General features: G+C 35.4%; 2 protein-coding genes across 7 annotated transcripts in view; one reads left to right on the forward strand and one right to left on the reverse strand.

Annotated features, from left to right (window-relative positions):
• Positions 1 to 23,932, forward strand: part of LOC145689868 (uncharacterized) — a 109,652-nt gene that overhangs the window by 47,979 nt on the left and 37,741 nt on the right. The window contains exon 1 of one of the 4 annotated variants that reach the window (XM_081764141.1): positions 23,345 to 23,635. The exons of 1 other annotated variant lie outside the window; for it this stretch is intronic. The gene's annotated coding sequence lies outside the window, so the exon portion shown is untranslated. Of the gene's footprint in view, positions 1 to 23,344; positions 23,785 to 23,932 lie in introns of those variants that run through there. 2 more of the 4 variants (XM_081764142.1, XM_081764143.1) reach the window with 2 other exon arrangements.
• On the reverse strand, positions 160 to 15,125 carry LOC145689867 (uncharacterized). 3 transcript variants are annotated; one of them, XM_081764140.1, is made up of 5 exons: positions 14,756 to 15,122; positions 10,091 to 10,225; positions 8,203 to 8,420; positions 6,189 to 6,348; positions 160 to 4,729 (listed from the first exon to the last, which is right to left on the reverse strand). In XM_081764140.1, exons 3-5 carry the CDS (start codon positions 8,386 to 8,388, stop codon positions 4,695 to 4,697), a joined length of 381 nt encoding a protein of 126 aa, XP_081620266.1. In that variant the 5' UTR covers positions 8,389 to 8,420; positions 10,091 to 10,225; positions 14,756 to 15,122; the 3' UTR covers positions 160 to 4,694. The 3 variants fall into 3 exon arrangements, with proteins under 3 accessions (XP_081620266.1, XP_081620264.1, XP_081620263.1); XM_081764138.1 differs by lacking the exon at positions 160 to 4,729 and having other exon boundaries at positions 5,951 to 6,348; positions 10,091 to 10,222; positions 14,756 to 15,125; XM_081764137.1 differs by lacking the exon at positions 160 to 4,729 and having other exon boundaries at positions 5,951 to 6,348; positions 14,756 to 15,125.

Genomic DNA, 23,932 nt, shown 5'->3' on the forward strand with positions numbered 1-23,932 from the left:
ACAAGATACAATGCCGTCATTCTCCTGTTGCGACCAAGGGAGCTACCATCCTCGGCAGTTTGTAAAAAAAAATAAATAAATAAAAAAGTCATATTTCACACATGACTGGTGAAAGGACTTCAAGGACCAGAAGAAAATCAAAGAGGTATATTTGAGCGGACAGTTTTTATTCAAAAATTTGAAGGAAAAAAAATACACATACACACAATGTAATTTATACATTATGTCAAATTATCGTACAATTAGTATTTATAACATGTTAAACAAACCTTTAAAAGCTATAGTTATGCTTTGAAGGCCATTACGCTTATTCGGATAACCAATGAAAACATTTGTTTCTTTCATTGATAACCATTTACATTTTCGTTTTAGTGATAACTATATACATTTTGCTTATTACTCAGATGTCCTAAAACTATAATGTTTTACGATAATTGCATAGGAAATAACTTTACTACAAATAACAGTGTGATATTTTGTATGTCATTTTTCAATATTTGAAAAGATTATACGGATGGTCTCATTTTTATTTTTTAAATTCTCAAATGCGAGAAAGGTTTCCTGATAAGTATTGAAACAACGTGAAAACAATTCGTGCAAACAAGGAATAAAAAGAGTCTTATTTGAGAAATAATCTTATATTACACTCATAGAAACTACCTGTATAGATACATGAAACGTTCCACAATTATGCAAGAGGGCACAGAACTCTGCTATGGCATACCAAGAAAATATTAAATACTTTTCATTTCTTATTAAATACTGATACGATTTAGACAAGAATGATACATCACAAAACTGGAAAAAAAAAAAAAAACGCATTGAAGGCATTAATACTAGGCCAAAAATTTCCGAAATCTGGCTTTCAAAAAAATCCGTACTTAGATGAAACAAGCAGTCTGGGTTTCGAGATTCTGATTTTTGTTTTAAGCCGCGTGGTGCTCTTGAGCTCACTGTCACAGCCAGGAAGGGGGGGGGGAAGAAGCCATGTTTTAGAGGGATATTATGGCGCGGGCCATCTAGCCAATGGCATCATTGCATGCACCTTCGGCTTCTGCTACGCAAGGCCATTCACATGAAACAAGTTACCTAACAATGTATTTCGGGCCGCCCGACGCATCCGTGTATCCTATCGGTGATACATCCAACATACGGAAAGTAGAAGCAGATGCGATCGAAATACAAAATAGAAAATTTCCGCGTTTTGCTTAAATCAGCGACAGAGCTTTTGACAGTGTCGGGCAGCCACTTGTTTCATTCGGGTTGCCTTGAGTAGCAGAAGACGGAAGGCGACAACAATGATGTAATTGGCCACATGGGCGGCGATTAGGGGGGGCAAGAGATGGCAGTTGCCCCCCACTTTTTTTTTTGAAGTGACTACTTAACTCTTAAATTATATCATCTATTTTTCGGTGAAAGAATAGAATCTTCATTATTCGATTTAAAAAAGTATCAAACAAGCTTTTTACTTCTGTTTTCTTTCTCAAGCCTAGAGGCATTGTATAACACGTTACATATGCTTTCACGCCTTTCTGCGTCGAGACGTAGAGTCATAAATAAAAAAAAAATATTTTTTTGGTTATGACTTTTTTTTTTATTACTTTTGCACCTAGAAGATTGAAATTTTGCACACACATTCAGTGTACCTTTAATATTTTCCAGATTCTTTTCAAATTTCTGCGATAAAACAGGGGGTCCAGAGGAGCAACAAGGTAAAACAAAAAAGGATATCTTTTTAACAAAGATCCTTTTTTTTTTTTTTGCGATTTTCCCTCCTCAGATACATGATGGAGACATGTGAATTGTACCGTTTGAAAGGCTGTTCTGTTCTAAAAAGAATGCTGTACGAACCATGATCCTAGTATAAATAGGGATGTCTCAAGGAATTTTTACCTGAGATCCTATTTTATACGGGAATCTGGAGTATTGTAGAAATATTATTTTTGGCGGGCTTACTCTTGCACCTAAAAGATTAAAATTTTGCACACACATTTAGTACACTCGTTAGTACTTTTCAGAGTTGTCTCAGATTTCTGCGTTAAAACAGGGGGTACAGAGGGGCAAAAAAGTACAAAGAAGGAATATTTTTTAAACAAATAATCCATTTTTCATGATTTTCCCATCTCAGGTACATGATGGAGACATGTGAGTGGTACCGTTTGAAAGTATGTTCTATTCTGAAGGGAATGATGTACGAACAATGATCCTAGGATAAATAGGGATGTCTCAGGAGAATTTTATATTACATCCGGGTCATCTGGGGCATTGTGGGAATGTTCTTAGCTCATTGATAAACATTTTCCCGCACTTAGTTTTTAAGATAGAAGCTTGAAATTTTTTATACACATTTAGTATACCCTTCGTATTTTTCAGTTGATTTTGAGATCTGTGCTTTAACAAAGGGGGTCCAGAGGGGATTAAAGTTTGAAAAAAATCAGAAAAAATCCAGATTTCCCTAAAAATTTCCCGCCTTAGGGAAATGATAGGAAAACGTAAATAAAACCGTTTGAAAGGATGTTCTATTCTAAAGAGAATGAGGTACTAACCATGATCCTAGGATAAATAGGGATGATGCTGTAGCTGACTGACTGAAATTCAATAATTTACCTTTAAAAAGCCATAATTTAAAATGGTTAATGTATATAGTTTCATTTGGAAATGTAAAGTTTTTGCATATATTACTGGTTCATAGAAAGAAATGGTACCATATAATATCTGTCGATGCGTAAATGTGTATTAGTTATTTGTCTTCCCGTGGAGTTAAGACAGCTACAGGAATTGCGTTTTAATTGCAGTTCAAAGGAGTTAATATTACAATTGCGTCGTAGCATATGCTTGTAGTAGTTACTGTCTTTCATTTTCTAAGAGTAATAACATACATTTAATGGCAAGTGTGGAATTAACAATGTAAGTTGTTCATTTATCCCCAGTTTCAATATAACTTCTACAAAACAAGCCTCATTATTCATTAATATAATTAATAATATCCTTTCTATTTATTTGTTTTACAAATACGTTATTAAATAATCTGATCACACAATTTTCCAGACAGAATTTTAAGATGTTCATGAGCAAGGAAGCAAGGGTTAGTACCTATGTGCATTGCTCTTGTCAATTTATTTAATTAAATATGAAACACGATATACGGTATTTTAACCGAAAAAGATAGTATCCTATTAGTTATACAACCTGTCGTCAAACAATGTGTTAGAAACAACCAGGAACACTAACATTGATATACACATATTCAGATCATATCTTGCCCCCCCATTTTTAACGTCCAACCGCCGCCACTGATTGGCCAGGTGACGCGCCCCAATATTTCCTGTTCAGTAAAATGGCTTGTCCCTATCCGACTGCGGCGGTTTAAGCTAAAGAGCAACAAGCCCACAACACGCGGATTCAAGTTGGACCAAAGCTTTGAGCAGTATTTACGAACTGAAAGCTTTTTTTTTTTTAATATAATTTCTTATGTCTATTTATTCAATTGGTCGCGTGGGGAATTGCCATACTTTACAAAAGCTGGTTTTCCATTGCCTTAACACACACACACCAAAAAAACTGGAGGTTGGTTAAACACATTAACTCAACGTGTTGACTCTTGACCTTGGGAGAAAAAAAAACTGGATTATTTTCTAAACATCCATTTTTTTTTTCAAAATTAAGATTTTTCCGACATTCGAAATTTTCTATTTTATTTTCCGGAATCTAGAAAGTAAAATTTCCGAAATTTCCCATCCCTAATTAATACTGTAGTACAGGCTTGGATCAAAATATGTCTCCTGTATGCTTGATACGAAAGTGTCCCAAAATTCACGCAAAAAGTACTTGTTACATTTTGACTTGAACTGAAAATGAGCCTTATCGCCGATTACACTTTGAGGGCTTCGTTAATCAACAAAATCGTTGCATTCGTAGTTCAGAAAATCGAATTAACGCCTTGGAATGCCAACAAGCGTAGAACTACAAGGAAAATGAACGCTATATGAACGAAAGTCAGCCAGATTCATTTAAAAAGGTCATGGAAAATTTCAACAGTGTGAGTATGTGGAAGCTATTTACCCGATGTGTTGTTCCATACATAACCGTATACTGTATAGTTTATGAATGAAAAAATAAATAAATACAATCAAGTTTTAAGTATAAATATGTATTTTATGTCAAAATTAATTCTTGCGTGAAGTTTGGGACACTCATTATTAGCGTCCTTTCTAAAAGAATTCAGTGGTCTTCTCTGCTCACAATTTTTTCTCTCTTGGAATACCGTTAAAACCAGATTCTGAAAAACAGACAGCAGCTGTATAGCTCCAAAACCAAACGTGTCTCATCGAAGTGAAAAGCCTTAGTCATGATTTCACAACGAAAACAAAAGCTTTTTTTTTTACATACAGAAAGAGGCATTTTGCAACGTCATTAATTTTGGTGCTAAGCCTAAAGTTTAGATCAGCGCTTGTTATACAAGGACTGTAAATATTTACATTACTAGCAACACTTGTACCTGAGTGAAAGTTTACAAAATTCGTAGAACATCCTGCAACGTGTTTCCCAGATGAACGCAATGCCTCAAGAATGGTCCATTCCTCCTTCTCGATTAGTCTCCTCTTGTGTCTCTTGGAAATTAGATGACGTACGCCTTCGTTCCCTTCCTCCATTTCTATCTCTTCCCCAGCGGAACCAGTTCTGAATCCTTTCTTTTATTTCCTGGCTACTCCATTAAGACGCACAGCCCCTGAAATGAAAATAATTTGTGAAGTCAACAGAACAATACTAGATATACTACAAATGGAACCAATAGATTACATCAATTCTTCATTATCCGTACTTCAGTAACGGTTCGAAAACACTTGAAATATGAACACGCAAACTTACTACAATGTTCTATGTAACAGACTAGCGTGACTGAAAATAAAACCATTGTCTTAATGATAGTTGATTTTAAAAAATTACGATTCTACACAATGAAATAAAATCTGAGCACTCACCACACAGAAATAGTAATTTTAACAGCCTCACATCATAATATTTGGTTGTAATTAAGCAAAGAAGAGAGGTCAAAAACAAAAATGGGTAAAAATCATGAAGGAAATTTCAAACACTTTAAGTCAGAACATTGTATAAGCTATGCACGAATACTAGAGATAAGTCACAGTCTACGTAAACAACTGCAAGAATCACTGCTATGCTTTCTTCTCAGATATTGGCAAACTGAAGGAAATTCGTGTCAAAAAAAAAAAAAAAATGTTAACTACTTTCAACGTAGATAACAGTTAATTTTTATTCACAAACTCTGTATCAAGTTTTAATTCTTTACAACATAAAAATTGATGATAGGTCATCGAGTTTTTTTCTTTCTTTTAAGTGGTGGGTTTTAAGAGGGCTCTCGACGCCGAAATTAAATTGCACGCATGATTTTATAAATGATAGCGTAGTTAAAACTTCTCTGAATATTTTCCGTTGTTTGAAAGTTAGGAAATAAACTTTTTAACGCGAAAAAACAACTCATTCCTCGCTTTTTACATAACCAAAACATTCAGAGGAGTTGTAACTACGCTATCATTTGGAAAATCACATTGTTAAAAGAACAACAACTTGCAATTTTTCTCCTCTTTATAAGTTTATGAAATATTTAGGGAAACGTTTAAAATTTGCGGCAATTTAATTTCGGTGTCCAGAACGCTATTAACCTTTTTTTTTAAAATTTGTTAAGTCGTATATATCATCTGCCCGCTTCTACTTGCAAACACATGTCCTTTTACACCAGGTTTGCTTACACACAATCTTCTGTACAGTAAATATCGCATAGGGCTACGTGAATATCCCCAAACCGAATCTTCCATCTCCAAATACAATACAACTGTCAGTTCTCATTTCACAACATTGCTCTCTTCCGCATTGAAGAAAAATATTGAAAATGTACAGGACTCCCAGTAGTGAAGGCCGGTCTCGCAACTCTTGTTCTTTCTGGCGGCCCAGGCTAGAAGAGGGTGATGAAATGCGAAAATGAGCTTCATTGATTTTGCAGATATGCCCTTTTAACATGAAATAATTCAAATATATTTCATCAACCTCTGCTCCTTACATAGTAGTATCATTGAATTTCCTTCAGTGAAATGAAAGGCGTCAACACAAGTCGACTAGTGCCACTGCATCAAATTTACGAGAAGTATCGAGATAAGGTAATATCCTACCTATTATTATTCTTGAAATGGTCAACTTCTCCAGGGATCTCTTTTTACATTTCCCAGTCCAATTGTACAAGACCGCTACTTCGTCAGTAAAAACACTTCTTAATATGTTTCTCACGACGTGGCCAAGATTTCTCCCACCAAAAGTGCCAAGGTACGTTTCCTGAAACACAATTATGAAAATAAGAAAAGAAATGAAACACTTCCTTCACGTTGTAAGTCAAGCAATTACAATATACCACTAGTGGGTCTACAGACCAATGGCCTCACGTCAATTGCAATAGCTATTTAACATCTAAGGGTGGATTTCTATAACATTACTTACGCACTGACTAGGATGAGGATTGTTTAAAAGTGCAATTTTTGTTGCAAAGACATCATTTAAGGAATGAGACGGTTCAGCCGTCGTTTGAAAGTCCAAGTAATCTAGTTACTGTTTGGAGGTGTTTAGTCGGTAACTAAGATGCAATTTTTCAGAATGAACTGTTTAGTAATCAAATAACTCCGTATTTTTGAAAAGATAAAACATTATTCACGGAGAATAACTGTTCACAGATGAATAAAGGATTATTTCGATCCCATTCTTGCGTACCGATACAATCATGATGATGTACGGCTCATGCATTGAATTTGAAAGCACACAGCACACGAATCGGTTGATCTCCCATGTTTAGGGTAGTTCGACACACGGGATTGCCCATTGGCAACTGCTCTAAAGCTCTAATACTTTGTGGGAACTACTTATGAACAGGGAGTGCTCAAAGAGCATCTCTCACACACATCGCCGTTGTACTTAAGGTCGAAGTTGTAACGTAAGAGACGACGGTGTGGTTCATGTTGAATATTTTGAACCATGAATACGTGTCCGTGATAGAGTTTCGAATATGAAGGAAAAGGCCTCATCTAGGCATTCCATCCGGTTAAATATTACCGGGGTTTGCTCTTCGTTAAGTGGACCATTGATTTCGTTTTTTTTTTTTTCCTAACCAAACTTACCGAGCAACATCTTTATTATCTGAACGTACAATTGTTTAGAAGCAAGGCTGCCACAAATAAACTACAATAGTGTGATCTACTTTGTGGGTACGAGTTTACACAATTTGGTACTTCAGTGTTTTCAAAGAAAAATGTTAAAAATTAAAATGTATTGCCTTGAACGAACTTTGAAAGTTGACGTGTTTTTAAGACGCGTAAACAATAAATAATGGGGTTCGGTAAACTTAATTCAACAATTCATGAACGTAGCACAACGAAAGGTTAAAGTCCTAGACACGTTTACACATTAAATTCATCTCTAGGTATTATTTTTAATTTGCCAAATTCTCCGTTATTCTAATGGGATTTTATTTTAATAAAAGAAATTTGAGGCCCTATCCCCTGGGTTTCAAATCTTTTAGGTATCCTTCCACCCACCCCCCGATTTACTTTAACTTATACTTAAATTCACTCTACTAATTAATTAAATGAAGTCCTCTTCAGTATTTCAAACGTACTGAATTGGCCTCTCTTCATTGAAGGGTGGGGGCTCCTTTCGCCGGTAGGATCCCTTGAAGAATCCACATTCGATTTTTATTCTTTCTTTTTAATCAACTTTGGGTTAACACGGGACAAGGAAGGGTGTAAGATAAAAATGACGGGCAGTTTAGTTGCAGGTCTGTTTCTGCCTACTGCACTGTTACCTTACATGAGTGGGTCTTATTACGACTTCTTCCCAATATCTAACACGCCCTTTTCTTCCCCTGTGTTCATCCACAGTTGCCTAAAATCCAAAAATAAATTTTGACTCTGGATTCTGTGAGCCCCCCCTCCCAAGGAAAAACTAGAAATATCTTCCTACATAAACAATTTACGATATTCCGGAATGAATAAAGTATCTAAAATTGGCAAGATGTTCATTAAAGTAAACAGCTTGAATGATATTTAATTTGTCTCCTTAATTCAATTTTTAAATATTGATGTACGGAAACAAAATTAGCGTAAAAATGCAAATATACTATTATTTAGAACACAAGCTTACCAGCGTCGTTGCATTATCACGTACTTGAAGCCATTTTTCCAAGTTTAACACGTCAACTACTGATGTACATAGAATTGCGCAGTTTTCCGGTAAGTTCACTTTTGCAGGCGATGTAGAATTTGCCGTTTTTAATTGGTCCTTCAGTAAACAAACATCATTGCTTAAATCTATTAGCATATTTTTCATTTCTGCAAGGTGTCTTGCAACTACTGCAAATCCTAGAATGAAAACAAAATGGGAGAAAATTAATACTCAAATTTTTGTAATAATTACTCTCAAATATTATGTTCTTGTTGTGTTTAAACATGACGTGTATGAATTTTTGGATGAAAGAAAATACTTGTTAGAAAAGATAGGCGGTGGGAAGGGACAGTAGGCCGAAGCGCCAGAATACCATAAACACACCATTTGCTGTTTAAATCAGGGGCGTCATTTCAGACTTCGCTTGAGGGGGGCAAGATCACCACCGACATAAGACTTTCACATTTTATACTAGTATATTAATAGACAATCTATTAAAGTATATGTATTCCTCAAAGTCTTGGTGGGGGGCAATTGCCCCCTCCTGCCCTCCCTAAATGACGCCCCTGGTTTAAATTGGGAATAAGTGACCTAAGTATATCTAGGGTTGTTGTATTTTAAAATAAAAAGAAAAAGAGATAGTAAATAAATAAAATAAACCTTGAGTACAAAAGAAATAAGTAATTTTTAATTTACTCTCACTCACATCTTGGTAAATACTTGATTTTTACTGAAACCCTTGACATTAAGTTACGTCCAAAATCATGTGAATATGGTGGCCCTACGTCCAACCCCAGAAAATGTTTTCTTAAACAAAGGTACTGAGAAGTTAATAACATATATTTTAACATTGTAAATATTTAATGTAAAATAACATATAGTACAGTATTCATATATGTTAAAATTGTACTACGTTACTTTGTACTACACGACTATTCTCTAAAAGTCGAAAGTAGAAGAAAAAAAAGATAACTACGGGAAGTTTTATTTCTCCAGATATTTAAGTGATTTTTATTATCCTCCAGTGTTTATATACTTATCAAGTGTGTCTCTTTGTTTTAATTACACTATTACATTCTTGTAATACCTACCAACTAGGTGAGCCTATATTCAGATCAAGCTGAAAAAACACGAAAATGCCTACCTAATGTAGATACGTGTTAATTTGCCTGAACTGGCATGTACCACAACTACTTTTAACAATTAAAACTTTAGAAGGGATTTTTCGAACAGAGCTATGTCTTTCATCAGGCATGAAGCAAAAGAAACTCAGGGAAAACTAAATTAAGATTAAAGGAAACGGACTATTTACATGGAGTCACCAGCGTGTCATTGTGCCAGCCAATATAGTTGAGTTTGTACCCAGACTTCCAGAAGAGCAAATGCATCCTTATTCTGCACATTCTTTAATATTAGACAACAAACCACAGTGGGCGGTTTCAGGGTTTCAGAATTACAAAATATCTTCTAAAGCCTTTGTAATTCTTAAACCTCATATCATTCACTCATGGTTGGTTGTCTGATGTTAGATCATGTGCAGAATAAGATGGATATGCTCTTTTGGAGGCGTGGGTACATAATTGCAATTTCATTGCCATGAATAATGGGAATGCTTTGTAATTCAGCTTCTGTTCAGGCAAAATAAAATGGTGGAGAAACGTGAGAACAAATCTGTCACTTCATGAACTGTTACTTCATTAAAGTTCTGACGGTGGTTGGAATCCAAAGTTATTCATTCGGTCCTGCGTTGCATAGCTGCGATGGTTAAAACGAACGTATAACTCGAAATTTTAATATTATGTAAACAACACGAAAAAAATAAAATTTTGGCAAAAATGCAATATTAAAATCAATCAAAGTAACTTACTGCACGAGCATTCTGAAACTGTGGACGACTGTGGATAGGTCGAGTTCGAAATTATTCTTGATGTTCCGCCTTCTAACAGCTGATTGTCAGGTAATGTATTTCCATCTGAACTTGGTCGACCTTCTGTAACTTCTGCTGAGAAAAAGAAAAATAAATAAAAAAAAATAAACTCAAATGAAAACTTTCGCAGATTATTCAAAATATTAAGATCATATTCACCGTCATACATTAAAAAATACGCTTTTTGGAACAGAGCCGCAAAGAACAGGTAGATTCTTTTAACATTTCAAACGACCTCTACTTTCAAAGCAGTTTGTTGAATCATGCCGATTTTCACATTCAACTCAGATATCGTAAATATCTAATTTTTTGTACGAACTCTGGTCCCAATCAGTTCCTACAAGTACACGTGGCAGCCATTTTTTAAAGAATTATTCTAAGTTTCACACTCAACCAACATATTGTACTGCAACTATCAATTTTTGGGCAAAATTTGGTTCCGAAACGTTCGTAATTGCGGCACTCATGTTTTTTTTAGACAATTAAATGCCAACTATTTTGGACTTTTTTTGATGGATCATTGTGATTATCTTGGGCAACTCACATATTACAAACACCCCAGCCAAATTTGGTTCTGTTTGGGTAATAATCGTGGAAATTAGTATTTTTTTTCTTTTGTTTGTTTGTTTGAATGCCCGCCATTTTAAAATTTGCCATCCGATCATTCTGGCTAATGAACTTATCCGGATTAAAAGTGTTGGACACAAAGTATGAGTATACTAATTATATTATCTAAAATATTTTACAAACCGACTTTTGAGCCAAGTTTGGTTTTAACCCGTTTCAAAATTGTGGCAAAAAAAAAAAAAAAAAAAAAAAAAACCTGCTGTAGCAAAATAACGCTATACAAACGGTTTGAGTAATATAAATCCGTACTTCAAATTGCGCGAATTTCCCATATCAGTGGGAACGCTGATTGAACTTTTTATGGAGGACGAAACAGGGCCGGGGATATTTTCCTGCATACCTGAACTTTATTTACACATTTAAACAAGATAGAGGCTATAATAGGGTCTAAATATGTGAGTCCATTAGTGTTATGGGTGGTTAGGAAGAAATATAATGAAAAATCATACCATCTGATTTAATTAATTTAACAAACACGAGATATGCCTTAATGCCATTTTACACTAGATACATTACCTCATTAACTACAAAAAGGGGCCGACCAGTGCTATTTGTCAGGTACCATCTCACCATTTGCCTGCTAGGACAGAGAAACTCTGGAAAACCCGGTTAGGATCGCCGGCCGTAGGAATCGAGCTCATGATCTCCCGAATAGGAATTCAACAGAGCTAACTAGCATGGTCTTTATTTCTGTTTTCATGAACTTAAGGTGTACGCAAAAACGGGGATTTTTCTAATATATATATATATATATATATATATATATATATATATATATATATTCCCCAGCAACCCTACAGTACTTTTCTTATTACTCATTAAGCTTACAGTCGTGGAGCAAATTGTGAGTTTCAGGTTACTAGTATTCTATAGGAGATATATTCAATTTTGAGGACACTGAATCCCATTTCTAATGTTTTCTTTTTCGGGAAGAAGTGAGATTTTCTAAGAATGCCCAAACCCTCTTCAAAACCTGGACAAAGGTAAAATTAAAAAAAAAAGCATTTCTTGCACAGAAATAGGCTCAAACGTTTTTGATACAAACCAACCAAGCTTTCTCAAATTTTAAGATGGATTAACCAAACACATTTTTAAACCTTTTTATTTAGTGAGCTGTTGTGTAAATGTTCATTTCTAATTCATACGTATCTCACAGTTATGTTTGTGGAGAATTTAGATAAGAAAATAATTCTATATTTTGCAGCATGTCCATTTAATTAAAAATTGTTCTTGCAAAACAATTATTTTTTAAATTCATTTATAACTCTGTGAAATACGAACATTATTCTTCTCTAATATGGAGATTGCTAATCTTACATACTTCCTATCATCCCATTTCTGGCATACGCACGTATCTCAGTGTTCTAACACGCGAACCTCGTCCTTATCGACGCACATGTTCAGCTCATTTGGTATGTGGATTGTTGACAAATATCAAAGTGAACTGTAGTACTGGTGCTGTAGTGAATTTAATACATCATGTATCTCACGTGATAATACAGCGCAGGGGTGGCAAGCGGGAGATGTTTCTGAAATTCCCTGACCAATTTAAGGTTTTGTAACCTGGAATACCCCTGTCAAAACTCCCCCCCCTGTGTGTGACATTAAATATGGTATTTCATTTAGCGCAAGGCCCAAAACGTTACTATAACCATTCCTCATATCATCATTATACAATTTTTATGCAATATAACCTAACTTTATCTAACATGAAGTCTGTATCGAGGACCAGATAACGTAACTGCCGAATTTACGGCAATTGTGTACATTGCAATCTTCATTAGTTCTATCGTACGACACGCTTAGTAGCTACTCAATGCTGCCAATGTACTTGAAAATGGGCCGTTAACAATCAGCGGTAATTGTTACGATTAGTAACTTACACAGTGTTGCTCATGCTGCTATTATCTCTCTCTCTCTTTTGATTACTAATTATGTCTAGAATTAAAAAAAAAAATCAATAAATGCACTTGGAGAAAAAATCACCCCCGTGTTAAGAGCGCGCATTGCATGCCCAATCACTCCCTACAAGAAACTTTGTTTTTTGTCTCACAGGGTTGGTATATTATTAGAATGTAGCCGATTGGATAATATTTGACGTGAGCCGCTTCGGAGTTCGTGCTAAAGTTGGGGGCCAAATTTAGCAAAAATAGAAAGATTTATAGGAGAAATGTGTTAATAGCACTGAATCGTAATTCAACGAATTTAAACGAATTTAGCGAGAAATAAGAGAAACAAATGAAAGTGAATCGCGATATAGCCGTGAATAAGTACCTAAATGGCCTAATCTTGCATATCGTGCGATATTTCAATATTAAATTTCGTGCTTACGTATGTGGGAAGAGAGACTGAGCAGTTGTACAAATCATGAAGGTAAGTAGGAAATAGTAAAAGAACCAAAACCTATCCTAACATAACTTTGAAAGGAAATGACAAAATATGTAAAGAAAATAACACAATTGTCGTCGTAAAAACTGGCCCACAACTTGTGCACAATGGCTGCCACTTCTCTCATACAGTGTTACTTATGGTACAAATCAATGTTATTTTGGTTACTAATAATGTTAAGATCAGAAAACCCGAAGAACAAACCTCAATAAAGGCACCTGTGGGGGGAGGGGGGTTAAGAGCATGCCATATACGCGGTACCGATACCGGTACTTCCAAACAGTGTTATTTGGTTATTACTTATGTCCATAATCCTACAAAGATCCAGAATTTCATTGTGGAAGGAAAGGAATGTGTTAAAAGCGCACAAACACGTCCGTCACCTTGCCGCGTCTCCGCCCTCTAAGGACCTACCCTTTATTCATCATCTCTCGTTCACAGAGTTGGCTGTGGTAATCAAATAAGGGTAGACCATTTTAACTGGCAACTCCAATCGCTGAAAAGCCTCACGCCAACTAGCGTTGTACAAGGGTGAGAAGAGGCTAATGTAAACTAACGCCAAATTGGTAGTTACTGATGCTTGCACGGTTGTGGACATAATTAATAACGAAATAGCGCTATTTGGGAGTAGCGGGACTGTGTATAGCGCGCTCGTAACACGGGGGTACCTCCCCCAGCCTTTTTAAGGTTTGTTCTTTGGGTTTTCTGTTCTGCACATTTATTAGCAACCAAAATAACACTGATTTGTATCATAAGCTACATATATGAGAGAAGTGGCTAATGTAAAATATTACCAGAATTGCTCCTTCCGTCATACAGCATTGCTATGGTACAAATCATCGTTATTATGTTGATAGTAATGTCCACAATGCTAAAAAGGGTGATGAGGAGGGTGTGTGTTTGAGTACAAGTGCACATAAACGTTTTTGGCAATGTGACCTTGCACTCAAAACTCCACACACTATCTCCTTGTTTAACTGTGGACGTTGCTAACAACGAAATAACGATAATTTGCACAATAGCCAACGCTGTCTTTTGCGTGCAAGGACACATTGCCGAAATTAGGTGTGCCCTTGTACTCATATATACACACACTGCATACCACCCTTTTTAGCACTATGCACATCACTAGCAATGAAATAACGATGATTTGCACCATAGCAGACGATGCGCGACAGGAGCTAATCTGACCTATTATCGCATTTTTTTAAGATACCGTACTCAAAAAACCAAACCTGTTCCGAAATTACTTGGTACAATCGCGTTAACGGCGTATATCGTGTGCAGCTCACGGTAAAGTTTTACTGACACCATTTGTGTTTATTTTACCACTTCTGAAACAAACTCACATAAATTTAACGAACCTATGAGGAAGGAGGACCAGCTAACGCAACGCTTCCCACATTGTTCTACCCGTTTTTAAATTTACGTACACCTATTATGGACAATCATATATCAATAGAATTACCTGCCGCTTTGTTTATAATCCTAGCGAACACAACACGGGATTTTATGTACGCCGAAAGTTTTGATTGCGTATTGAACTACAACCATGACATGAAATAATTACAAAATTGCATGAAAACTTACCGAAATCCAGCAAACGGAATCCGGCTGGGCGCAATGTTCGTACATACACTACACACTATGGCGGACTTCTGGCGGTTCGCCTGATGCACTCTGGGTAGGAATCACTCCTGCCTCCTACCGTCCACAGTATGAACTAGACGTGAAAATCTGGTAATTTCAAAATGAAAAATATCATATCTAAATTACGTAATTGTGTTTTCTTCTGTTTTAATATTTGTTTTACTTTCCATTAATACATATTTTATATATATAAAAAATACACCTAAAAATCAACAATGGCCCACTGTTGCAAAAAGGTTGGTTGAATTCAACTATTATTTCAACATAGAATGATGTTGGGCCAACAGTGGGACTTGGTTGGTTGCAAATAACGGCGTAAACAACACTGGACCAACGTTGCTTTTGTCACCAAAAATCAACGCAACCATATTTTAACGGTGGCCCAGCCATTTTGGTTACTTGGGTCACTACGGATCCAATCGTTCATGGTTCCACCAGATTCTTTTTCTTAACTGATCAAATACATTTTTTGTTATTAATGGCCACTTACAGGAGTTATTTGGTGTTTGTTCCACTATAGCTTTTATGGCATATTTCTACGTGCTGTACTTTTACTCATGACGTTTGAGTGCTCATAAGGGAATCGGCACCTATGAATCCATAAATGCAACACTTCTTAAAAAACAATATTTATACATTAATTGTAAAAAAATTCATGGTGAATGAAATACAAAATAAGATGTGTATAATCCCCTAAAATTGGATAGTACGTATAAATATTGGATGATTTGAAAAATTTTGCTTCAATTTAAGAGAACTTAGCCTATGTATTTTCAATTCAAATTTTACAACTACGTATTAATATGTACGTTTTATTGTCTTTTCTAACTTATATTCAGGAGAAAGAAATTAAATTAAAGAAATATGTTTATGATGATCAAGAAACAATTATTCGTAACATACATTACAACATTTATGAAACAGAAAACATAATTCTATTTCTTTATTTTAAAGAATTTGCTTTAATTCGGCATTTCACAGAATATAACTTGTGTCACAGATTAGTACCTTAATATTTCTCCCACGCAGAGGGGAAAAAAGGGAATTTTGAAACAGCGTTACCATCTTGTACAGTACAAAATTCTCAGCTTTTACAGAGTACCGAATATCTCGGTAAGTACTTGACTTATCGATCTCAAATAAACGTGACAATGCTCCTTATGACATACTGATTTGCTCTATGAATTTTAAATCATACTCTACTAGGTACCTTTTTTCAAGTTATTGCACTATTTCCAAATTCAACTTTTCTCTCTTCTGTTGTGGCAACACTGTTTAACTGATCCTCCTAAACTTGAAGTCATTTTAAATAGTTCTTCCCAGTATTTCATTCAATGTGCACAAATAGTTACTACTTCATTCCTTGTGTGTGTTAAAGGTGTTTAAATTTGACACATGGTTTACAATATTCCTCAAAAAGTATGCTACACTGATCTGCGAGTGTCATCTCTTTCGTCTTTGTTTTCATTGCTGATTCGAATTATGAAATTAAATTTAGGTTATTCCATTTAAAAAATCATAACTTTATATTGGGTTAGCAACACTGTTCACCTGGTGATGTTACCCAATATATCGATAGATTTCCCCTTCCTGTAGCTGCTTTGTGCAAAGTTGCGCTTCTCTCTTTCTCTTGGTTCCTCTGTTATAAAGGTGGGACATTATAAATGGTGCACCCGGTATATATATATATATATATATATATATATATATATATATATATATATATATATATATATAGATAGATAGATAGATAGATAGATAGATAGATAGATAGATAGATAGATAGATAGATAGATAGATAGATAGATAAAATTCTACTTCAGAAATTCACCATTTTCTTACCGTTTACACAACGTGGTTTATTATAAATCTAAACTGTACTTTCCATAATTATTCTACTGAAACTTTTTATGGTGCGTTGTGCAGTCTGAGAACGATCTTTACAGACAGTGGCACGTTTGTTCGAATGTAGCCAACAAGAGGGAAATAATAGACACAAAAAGTGTTTTTTTTTTCAAAATTTTCCTCTTAAATTTAGAATTATTCTTGAGAGCTCGAAACACTGCTACAAGACACACGCAAACTATGTAAAAAATAAACATTGTAACACCACTAATATATCCTACAAGTATCATGAGGATTTTTAAGAAACTAAGCATCCAATTATCAAAAGCATAGATTATGATGAACAGAAAAGTAGGGAAAAACTAGAAAAGTCAAGGGTTAAAACCTAAATAAGAATTTTCCTTGTGCCCCCTAATTATCCCATTTTAATGCCCTGTATTCGCTTTTGTTCAGTAAGGACCAATGTTCGACTGGTGTAAGTTGACATGCGCTCCGACGTATATGTACGGATTTATAAACAAAAATTTCAAAAAGTTTGAATTTTAAATTCAAATTTAGGGAAGTTTTCATTTCCCCAGTTTGTAACACTGCGCACGGACCGTCCAATTAATGTCAACAATTAGGTATTTTTCGGAGGCATCTACCTGTCAAGTCTTGGGGAGATTTCTCTACAACGAAGGAAGCTACAGGAAAAAAGGGATAAAAGAAAATTCGAAGTTCGAAAATTCTTGAATTTTTAAATTTTAGACTGAAATTTGACTAGGAAGTTCGACACCCAGAAGAAGAAAGAACTAATATGATAAACTATGATCCAACCATATTTGACCAAAAATATCCAGATATCTTAATTATTGCCCACACAGGAACGGAGTAAAAGAATTACCTACCCGTGTGTGCCACTTTGGCCACATGGGTCGGAAAGGGTTAATCCACAATAAAGTACTGTGGTAGTAAGTCACTTCAAGGGGTATGTGTTGGGAGGAGAGGCATGTAAAAATAATGCTAAACGACTGATATAGTGTGGATCGTAGTTTTCTGAGTCGTTAAATTTAATAATGGCGTTCGTAATGGGGTTTAAATACAAGATGATTCAAATCCAGTAGCGTAGCTAGAATATTTTTCAAGGGGGGGGAAACGAAGGGCCAAAGAAAATTTTGAGGGGGCCATCTCCAATTAATAAAAAACTTGATTCACATAAATTATATATATATATATATATATATATATATATATATATATATATATATATATATATATATATGTGTGTGTGTGTGTGTGTGTGTTTTCCAGATGAATGCTTCCTCTTTGTTGTTCATGATTTTACTGTTTTCAAAACAGCGAAAATATAAGAATTTACTACCTCAAACAACTAGGGCATATTTATACAATTGATTTCCATTTTAATATAAGTAGTTACTTAATCACGGCGTTTAAAATATGTGTGGTTGATTGATTTAGGTGGAACGTAGAAGCAGAGAAATATAAATATATACACACACACACACTCAAAATCAAGAGGGAACAAAGTGCCTCGTTAAAATTTTCACTTATATCATGATGCTAGTTATCTTAGGAATTTGCTAATTATATACGAAGGCAGAGCTACCAGAATTTTAGCTGTACTTTCGAATCAAGCTAATATGCATACTGCTATGTTAGGTTTTCACAAACAGACTAGTGGAAACACCATTGAAAGTAAACTGAACTTAATCTATTTATTGTAATGATTTTCCTCACTCTTACAACAAAGAACAACATAAAATATAACACTTCAAGCACTTGTATAAATTATAGTTTCGTTACCTTTCTAGAACTTTTAATAAACAAGTATTATTAAGTGACAAGGCCAATTATTTTATTTTGTGTTAAACGGTAGAACGGACAGTATTATTTCAGAAAAGGTGGAAGATTATAAATTTCAAAAACAGCGCTTTGTCTATATTCTTTTGTTAAAATAGCTAATTTCACTTGTGTGCTTGGCAGCTGTAACACACAGAAGCATTGATCAATACCAGTTTGTAACCGTTTACATTACAAAAGAAGTATGTAGTTTACTTAGGTAGTTAGGAAAACTGCATATGAATACGAAAACAAAAGTATGATCAACCACGTGCATTTGAGCTTAGCGGTATTACAATGACTTCAGATTCGGAAGATGATGTGATCGATCCCTCGTGGGCAAATATTTCGACTTAGGAGTTTACCAAGATTCTCGCTCTGTGATAAACTTTGAAATTTCTCTATGCAGTAGTATTTTAGGGATGAAGCTACAGTTGAAATTTTTAAAAGGAAAATACTCCTGAACGATTTATTTACAAAGAATCACTGAATTTTATTACATTTCCCTAGGCTTTAGTTAGTAGTGTCGGTTCATCAAGCGCTGGCTCCGTTTCCCTGGAGGCCGCTAGTATCGCTTGTTAACATTGTACCAGAAGGATTCTACAGAATTGCTAATGGCGAAGAACGTTAGGAAAATAGAGGTACTACAGACAAGACCAGAAGGTAATCGAGCGGGAGAACCAATATCGGTAGCAAATAGTACTTGCTCGTAGTATTCAGCATCTATTTTTTCTTAAACGATCGGGATGCGAACAACAGAGGGAATCATTATTTCACAAGTAATAAAAACCTCTGCTCTCTTCTATTATTGTTAATGAAACAAGACGGCTCGATATTAAGATGCTTTGAAAATAATAATAATGCCAAATTATTTAATGGATGCTATGCAATTGTTCTATGTCGCCACAATCAATGGGAATTAATTACTTGGTGCACAAATTTTAATAAGTAATGGATGAAAACTTCTTTCGTCTAACGCAAGTGTAATGTTTTTCTGTAGTGTATGTTATTTATAAGTAAGCATCTCATATTTTAGTATGACTTTCAACATTGAAGCAAATGAGAATGCCGACTGATTTGATTTTTCTTTATCGTTCTTCGTCCAAAACAAAGGAGGTAACTAGATAAGGGACAGAGGTTAAAAGGAATGTTCAGATGGTGAGGTCAATGCATATGCACCTCGCAGATTTCAGTGAATTAGATATTGCTGAACTACAAGCAAAAACAAGTAACGATACCGGTATTTTATTCGGAACGCAGACTATTGCAACATACGGTATTCTGCAGTTGGTAATTCTGTTGTCGAGAGACGTTTTGGTAGTTGTTTCACTTGTAGCAACGACCCACTCACCGTTTGTCGACCTATAGCAATATCACTGTGTAGGGGGGCTAAGAACTTGGCAAGCGGGCCTGGTCCCCCTTGGCCCTCCCTTAGCTTCGCCACTGTTCCAATCGTCAGTCAATGAGGAGAGTAAGTTAAAATTAAACGTAAAAAAAGAATCACTAATTCTTTTTAAATATAATTTATAATATTAAGAGTCTGGAAAATGTTTTAATCGTTACCAATGAATTTTGGAAGATAGCTGATACTCACATCAAGTCGGGCTTTTAAAAGATATCCATTTGCTTAAAGGTACATTTTGTACTCCTGTAATTTCGTCAGAAATAGAGCATTGTCCATGTATTGTTTCATTAAATTTTTATTACACACACACACACACACACACACACACATATATATATATATATATATATATATATATATATATATATATATATATATATATATATATATATATATATATATATGTATATATATGTATGTATATATATATATATATATGTGTGTGTGTGTGTGTGTAGATGGGTGGACGGATGTGGGTATGGGTGTGTGTCTGTAAGTATACGCACGTATATGTATGTATATGAATATATATACCGGTATATATATTAGGGTGGAGCGTTTTGCACTTTTGTTGGAAATTCGATGACGGATAGTGCGGAAAAGGTGCCTGCAACCTTGCTGAATTTTTTAAAATTCTTTTTTGGAGAACCTCTTACCCTGCCCCAACGGACTTATTTTTTTTTTTTTTTGTAATGTTTCGATAGGCAGCACGCACAACACCAATGACAGTAAACTTGTAGTCGTTTTTAGAGTTACCTGATGGTTATAATACAATTATTTTATTAAAATAAACTTGTAACAATGGCAGTAAATAATTCTAAAATGTTTATGAGTCAAAGTACAGCCATATTAGTTTAGGACTTGGAATTAATGTCCAGATTTTGTTTGGAATGCCACGTTAACAAAGATCATAGACATAGCTCTTGATATAACACGATTTGTTTTTAGCAACTCTTCGCTTGTTATGTACAGCGACAGCAAATGTCGTCTAGCGTCAGGCTTCTCAACTTCGTGGTTGCTTACTTTGGCCACGCTCTTTGAGCGTCGTATAAACGCCCTGCTCTGTCAGAAGATTCGCGCAACTCCCACTCGCCTCCTTGGCTCCAAAATCTATAACGACGTTTCTAGAATATTCTCGCTCGAAGTTCGGCGGTGGTATAAATACTGCGTATTTCGGCCAACCAATCCAACAGGCCAGTTTATAGGAGCTTAAGCCGTACCGGTTTTAGTTCGCTATTGTTTCTGTTAAGACATTGAGTTTGTTCATTGTACCTAAAGTTAGAGTCTTCTTAGTGCGATAAGATTCTGAGACATTTTGTATACTTTGGTTTCCAAGTTCGAAAGCAATGGAAAGCAAGATGAAGAAAAAGCCTCATAAGAGAACAACGCGGGAAAGTGTGAAACGAAGCTTATTTGGCACTTCAAGTGAAATGAGTGAAGTGCAGTTACTCACGTAAGCTGACGTTATGCGACATTATCATTGGTTTCGAAGTGGTTTAAGTGGTGACGAAAGTGTAACTAAATTACCAGTGACTGACATTTGTAAACTAGTTGGACGAAGAGTTACACATATTTGACGTAAAGCAAGCGTTCTTGCGTTTCAGAAAAGATCAAAACATTTTATAATAAGTGTCGCACCAAGAAAAAGCATTTCAGTCGACAAAAACAAGGAGAAACACTTCCTGCAGGTTTTGTTGCACAGGCGGAAAAGTCGCTTTTTTGATATTGCGTCTTGCAAATGTAAAACCGCCGAGGATTACAACTGTGAGAGGACACGCAAGATTCCAAACGAGAAATCAAGTTTCTTTTGGATCAGAGAACATGAGGGAAAATAAGCTTTGGTAACATTGACGTCCAAACAAGCACAACTCTGTCAAAGATGTTTTCCCGCAAAGTGAGCAGATTTAAAGGGCAGACAACCAAAAAAGACGCTGGAAATGTTAAAGCAAGTCCATCAACTAGTGAGATTAAGCATAGGCACAGGCAGTGGCGTATTTAGGGGGGTGGCTTCCGGGCTTAAACCCCCCCGAAATCTTACTTAGTATAGTAAAGTAAATGAAATATCTTGCAGAATTTTCACATTTCCAGGCAAAGCCCCTCCCGAAAGTTAGTAAAGCCCCTACCGAAAGAAAATCGTAAATACGCCACTAGGCACAGGTCAAAGGTACTGGCATCGTCAGGGGAATCCAGCGAAGCTGTTGAATCGGGAAGCACGTCGGGATCTGACTTCGAGGCACGACCAAGAAGGAAAAAGCCTAAAGCGCATCTGTCTTCAAAATTCAACGGAGTCAGCGTTTAGAACTGGAGCTTCAGACAGGTTGCTTTGATCGCTTCTGCCGTACTTCAGGACGCGAGACTCAAACGCTAGAGGACAAAAATCTTGTTGTTGACAGATCTAAAGTACGAAGAGGAAAAGATAAAATGATACGCGCACCATTTAATGTAATAAAACCACAAAATTTGTTTAGTAACGTAAATGGCTAAACTGTGAAGACGTCTTTACTAGAGAAACACTTTTTAGTCTTAGTAATACATTTTTGTCAAAAAAAAAAAGAAGCTTAATATATACCAGCTAATCAATGTAGCTATATTTTAGAAATGCAATAGGCACTAATTATTCGAGCACTGCTCTAAGAACACGTAGGAATAATCAAATTTGTAAATTAAGAGCTTAAAAAAATTGAATTGTTTAAACTGCGCTATATCTATTGCGCCTAGCTTCTGAATGTTTATTATTAGTAAATGAGTAACAGCACAAAAACTCCTATAGACCTTATCAATTTACCAAATACAGCCACAAATTACTTCCTTTACTGGGATTATACATATTTCTTGAAAAGTGATTGCACTCTTTTTACTGTTTTCTGCGAATAGCAACTCTATGTATAATACAAAACTGGTGTCCTACAGAAGAATTAAATAAATATATAATGTAATATTTCGCAAGGTGCTTTATAAGGCGGCACTGTACTATTCACAGGTTCTTTACCAACAGCCACTATATGAATTTACTATACAGAACTGGTATTGGTATAGAGAAGGACAACTAAAACCACTTATCTATATTGTGATGTTTAGTGGGGCGCATTGTACCTTTCACGGGTTCTTTATGAACAATAACAGGATGTACTTATTGTAGAGAACTGTGCTATGTGATTTTGCAAGGGCGCCTTATGTAAAGAGCATACTGTACTCATCACGGGTTCTTTACCAATAACAACTGTAAGAAATAATTCTCTAAAAACTGTACATTTATTTATAAAGTGAGGCTTCATAGGGCGCTACGGACATGTCCCGAATGTTTTCCTTATATATTAAGATATTAACCGCCTTATGCAGAGTCGTTGTAATGATTGATTATAGTCATGCTAAAAGTCTGGCTGCTGAAGGAAACACATTTTAGTCGAACTCTTTAGTATGACTCGAATCACGCGTTAGAAAGTTTCTGCATAAAGCCCTTCATGTTTAAAGTACAGCGTTCTAAATCATTACATTTGTGTTACATGCGATTTTCTTTAAAATTTCTTAAATCTTGTTGAAATTAACCCTTCGTCTTACGGTATATGATTCTTAAAATGTATAGCTGCAAAATAATTCACTTTTATGTTTGGTCCATAATGAGTGCAATTCCGATACTGTAAGAGCACAACCTCGCTACTGTTTGATCTTCAGATCTGGCAGCACTGGATATAATAGTTAAAAACAGATGGAGAGGGGAAGGAATGTTGAACGTAAGATTAATAACACAGACAATATATATCCTTTGTAGTCAATAACAACCAGTCATAGGAACCATTATCACGTGGACAGAAGTTTTAATTTCAGGAATCCTTCTTGTGAGATATACATAAAACAGTCTTACATTTATTGCCTATAGGATGTACGTCTGAGTCACTTATCTCAGTGTAGTCTTACCATACGGATCCACAGATTGCAAATGTACGAAAAAAATTGGGGAAAACTTTAATTTGCTCATTTTATGTTATCAAAACGCAACAAATCGCTGCGGCTTTTCTAACCCGTTCCTA

The sequence above is a fragment of the Thermobia domestica genome, chromosome 7 (assembly GCF_964235325.1).
Source record: "Thermobia domestica chromosome 7, izTheDome1.hap1.1, whole genome shotgun sequence".
NCBI lineage: Eukaryota > Metazoa > Arthropoda > Insecta > Zygentoma > Lepismatidae > Thermobia > Thermobia domestica.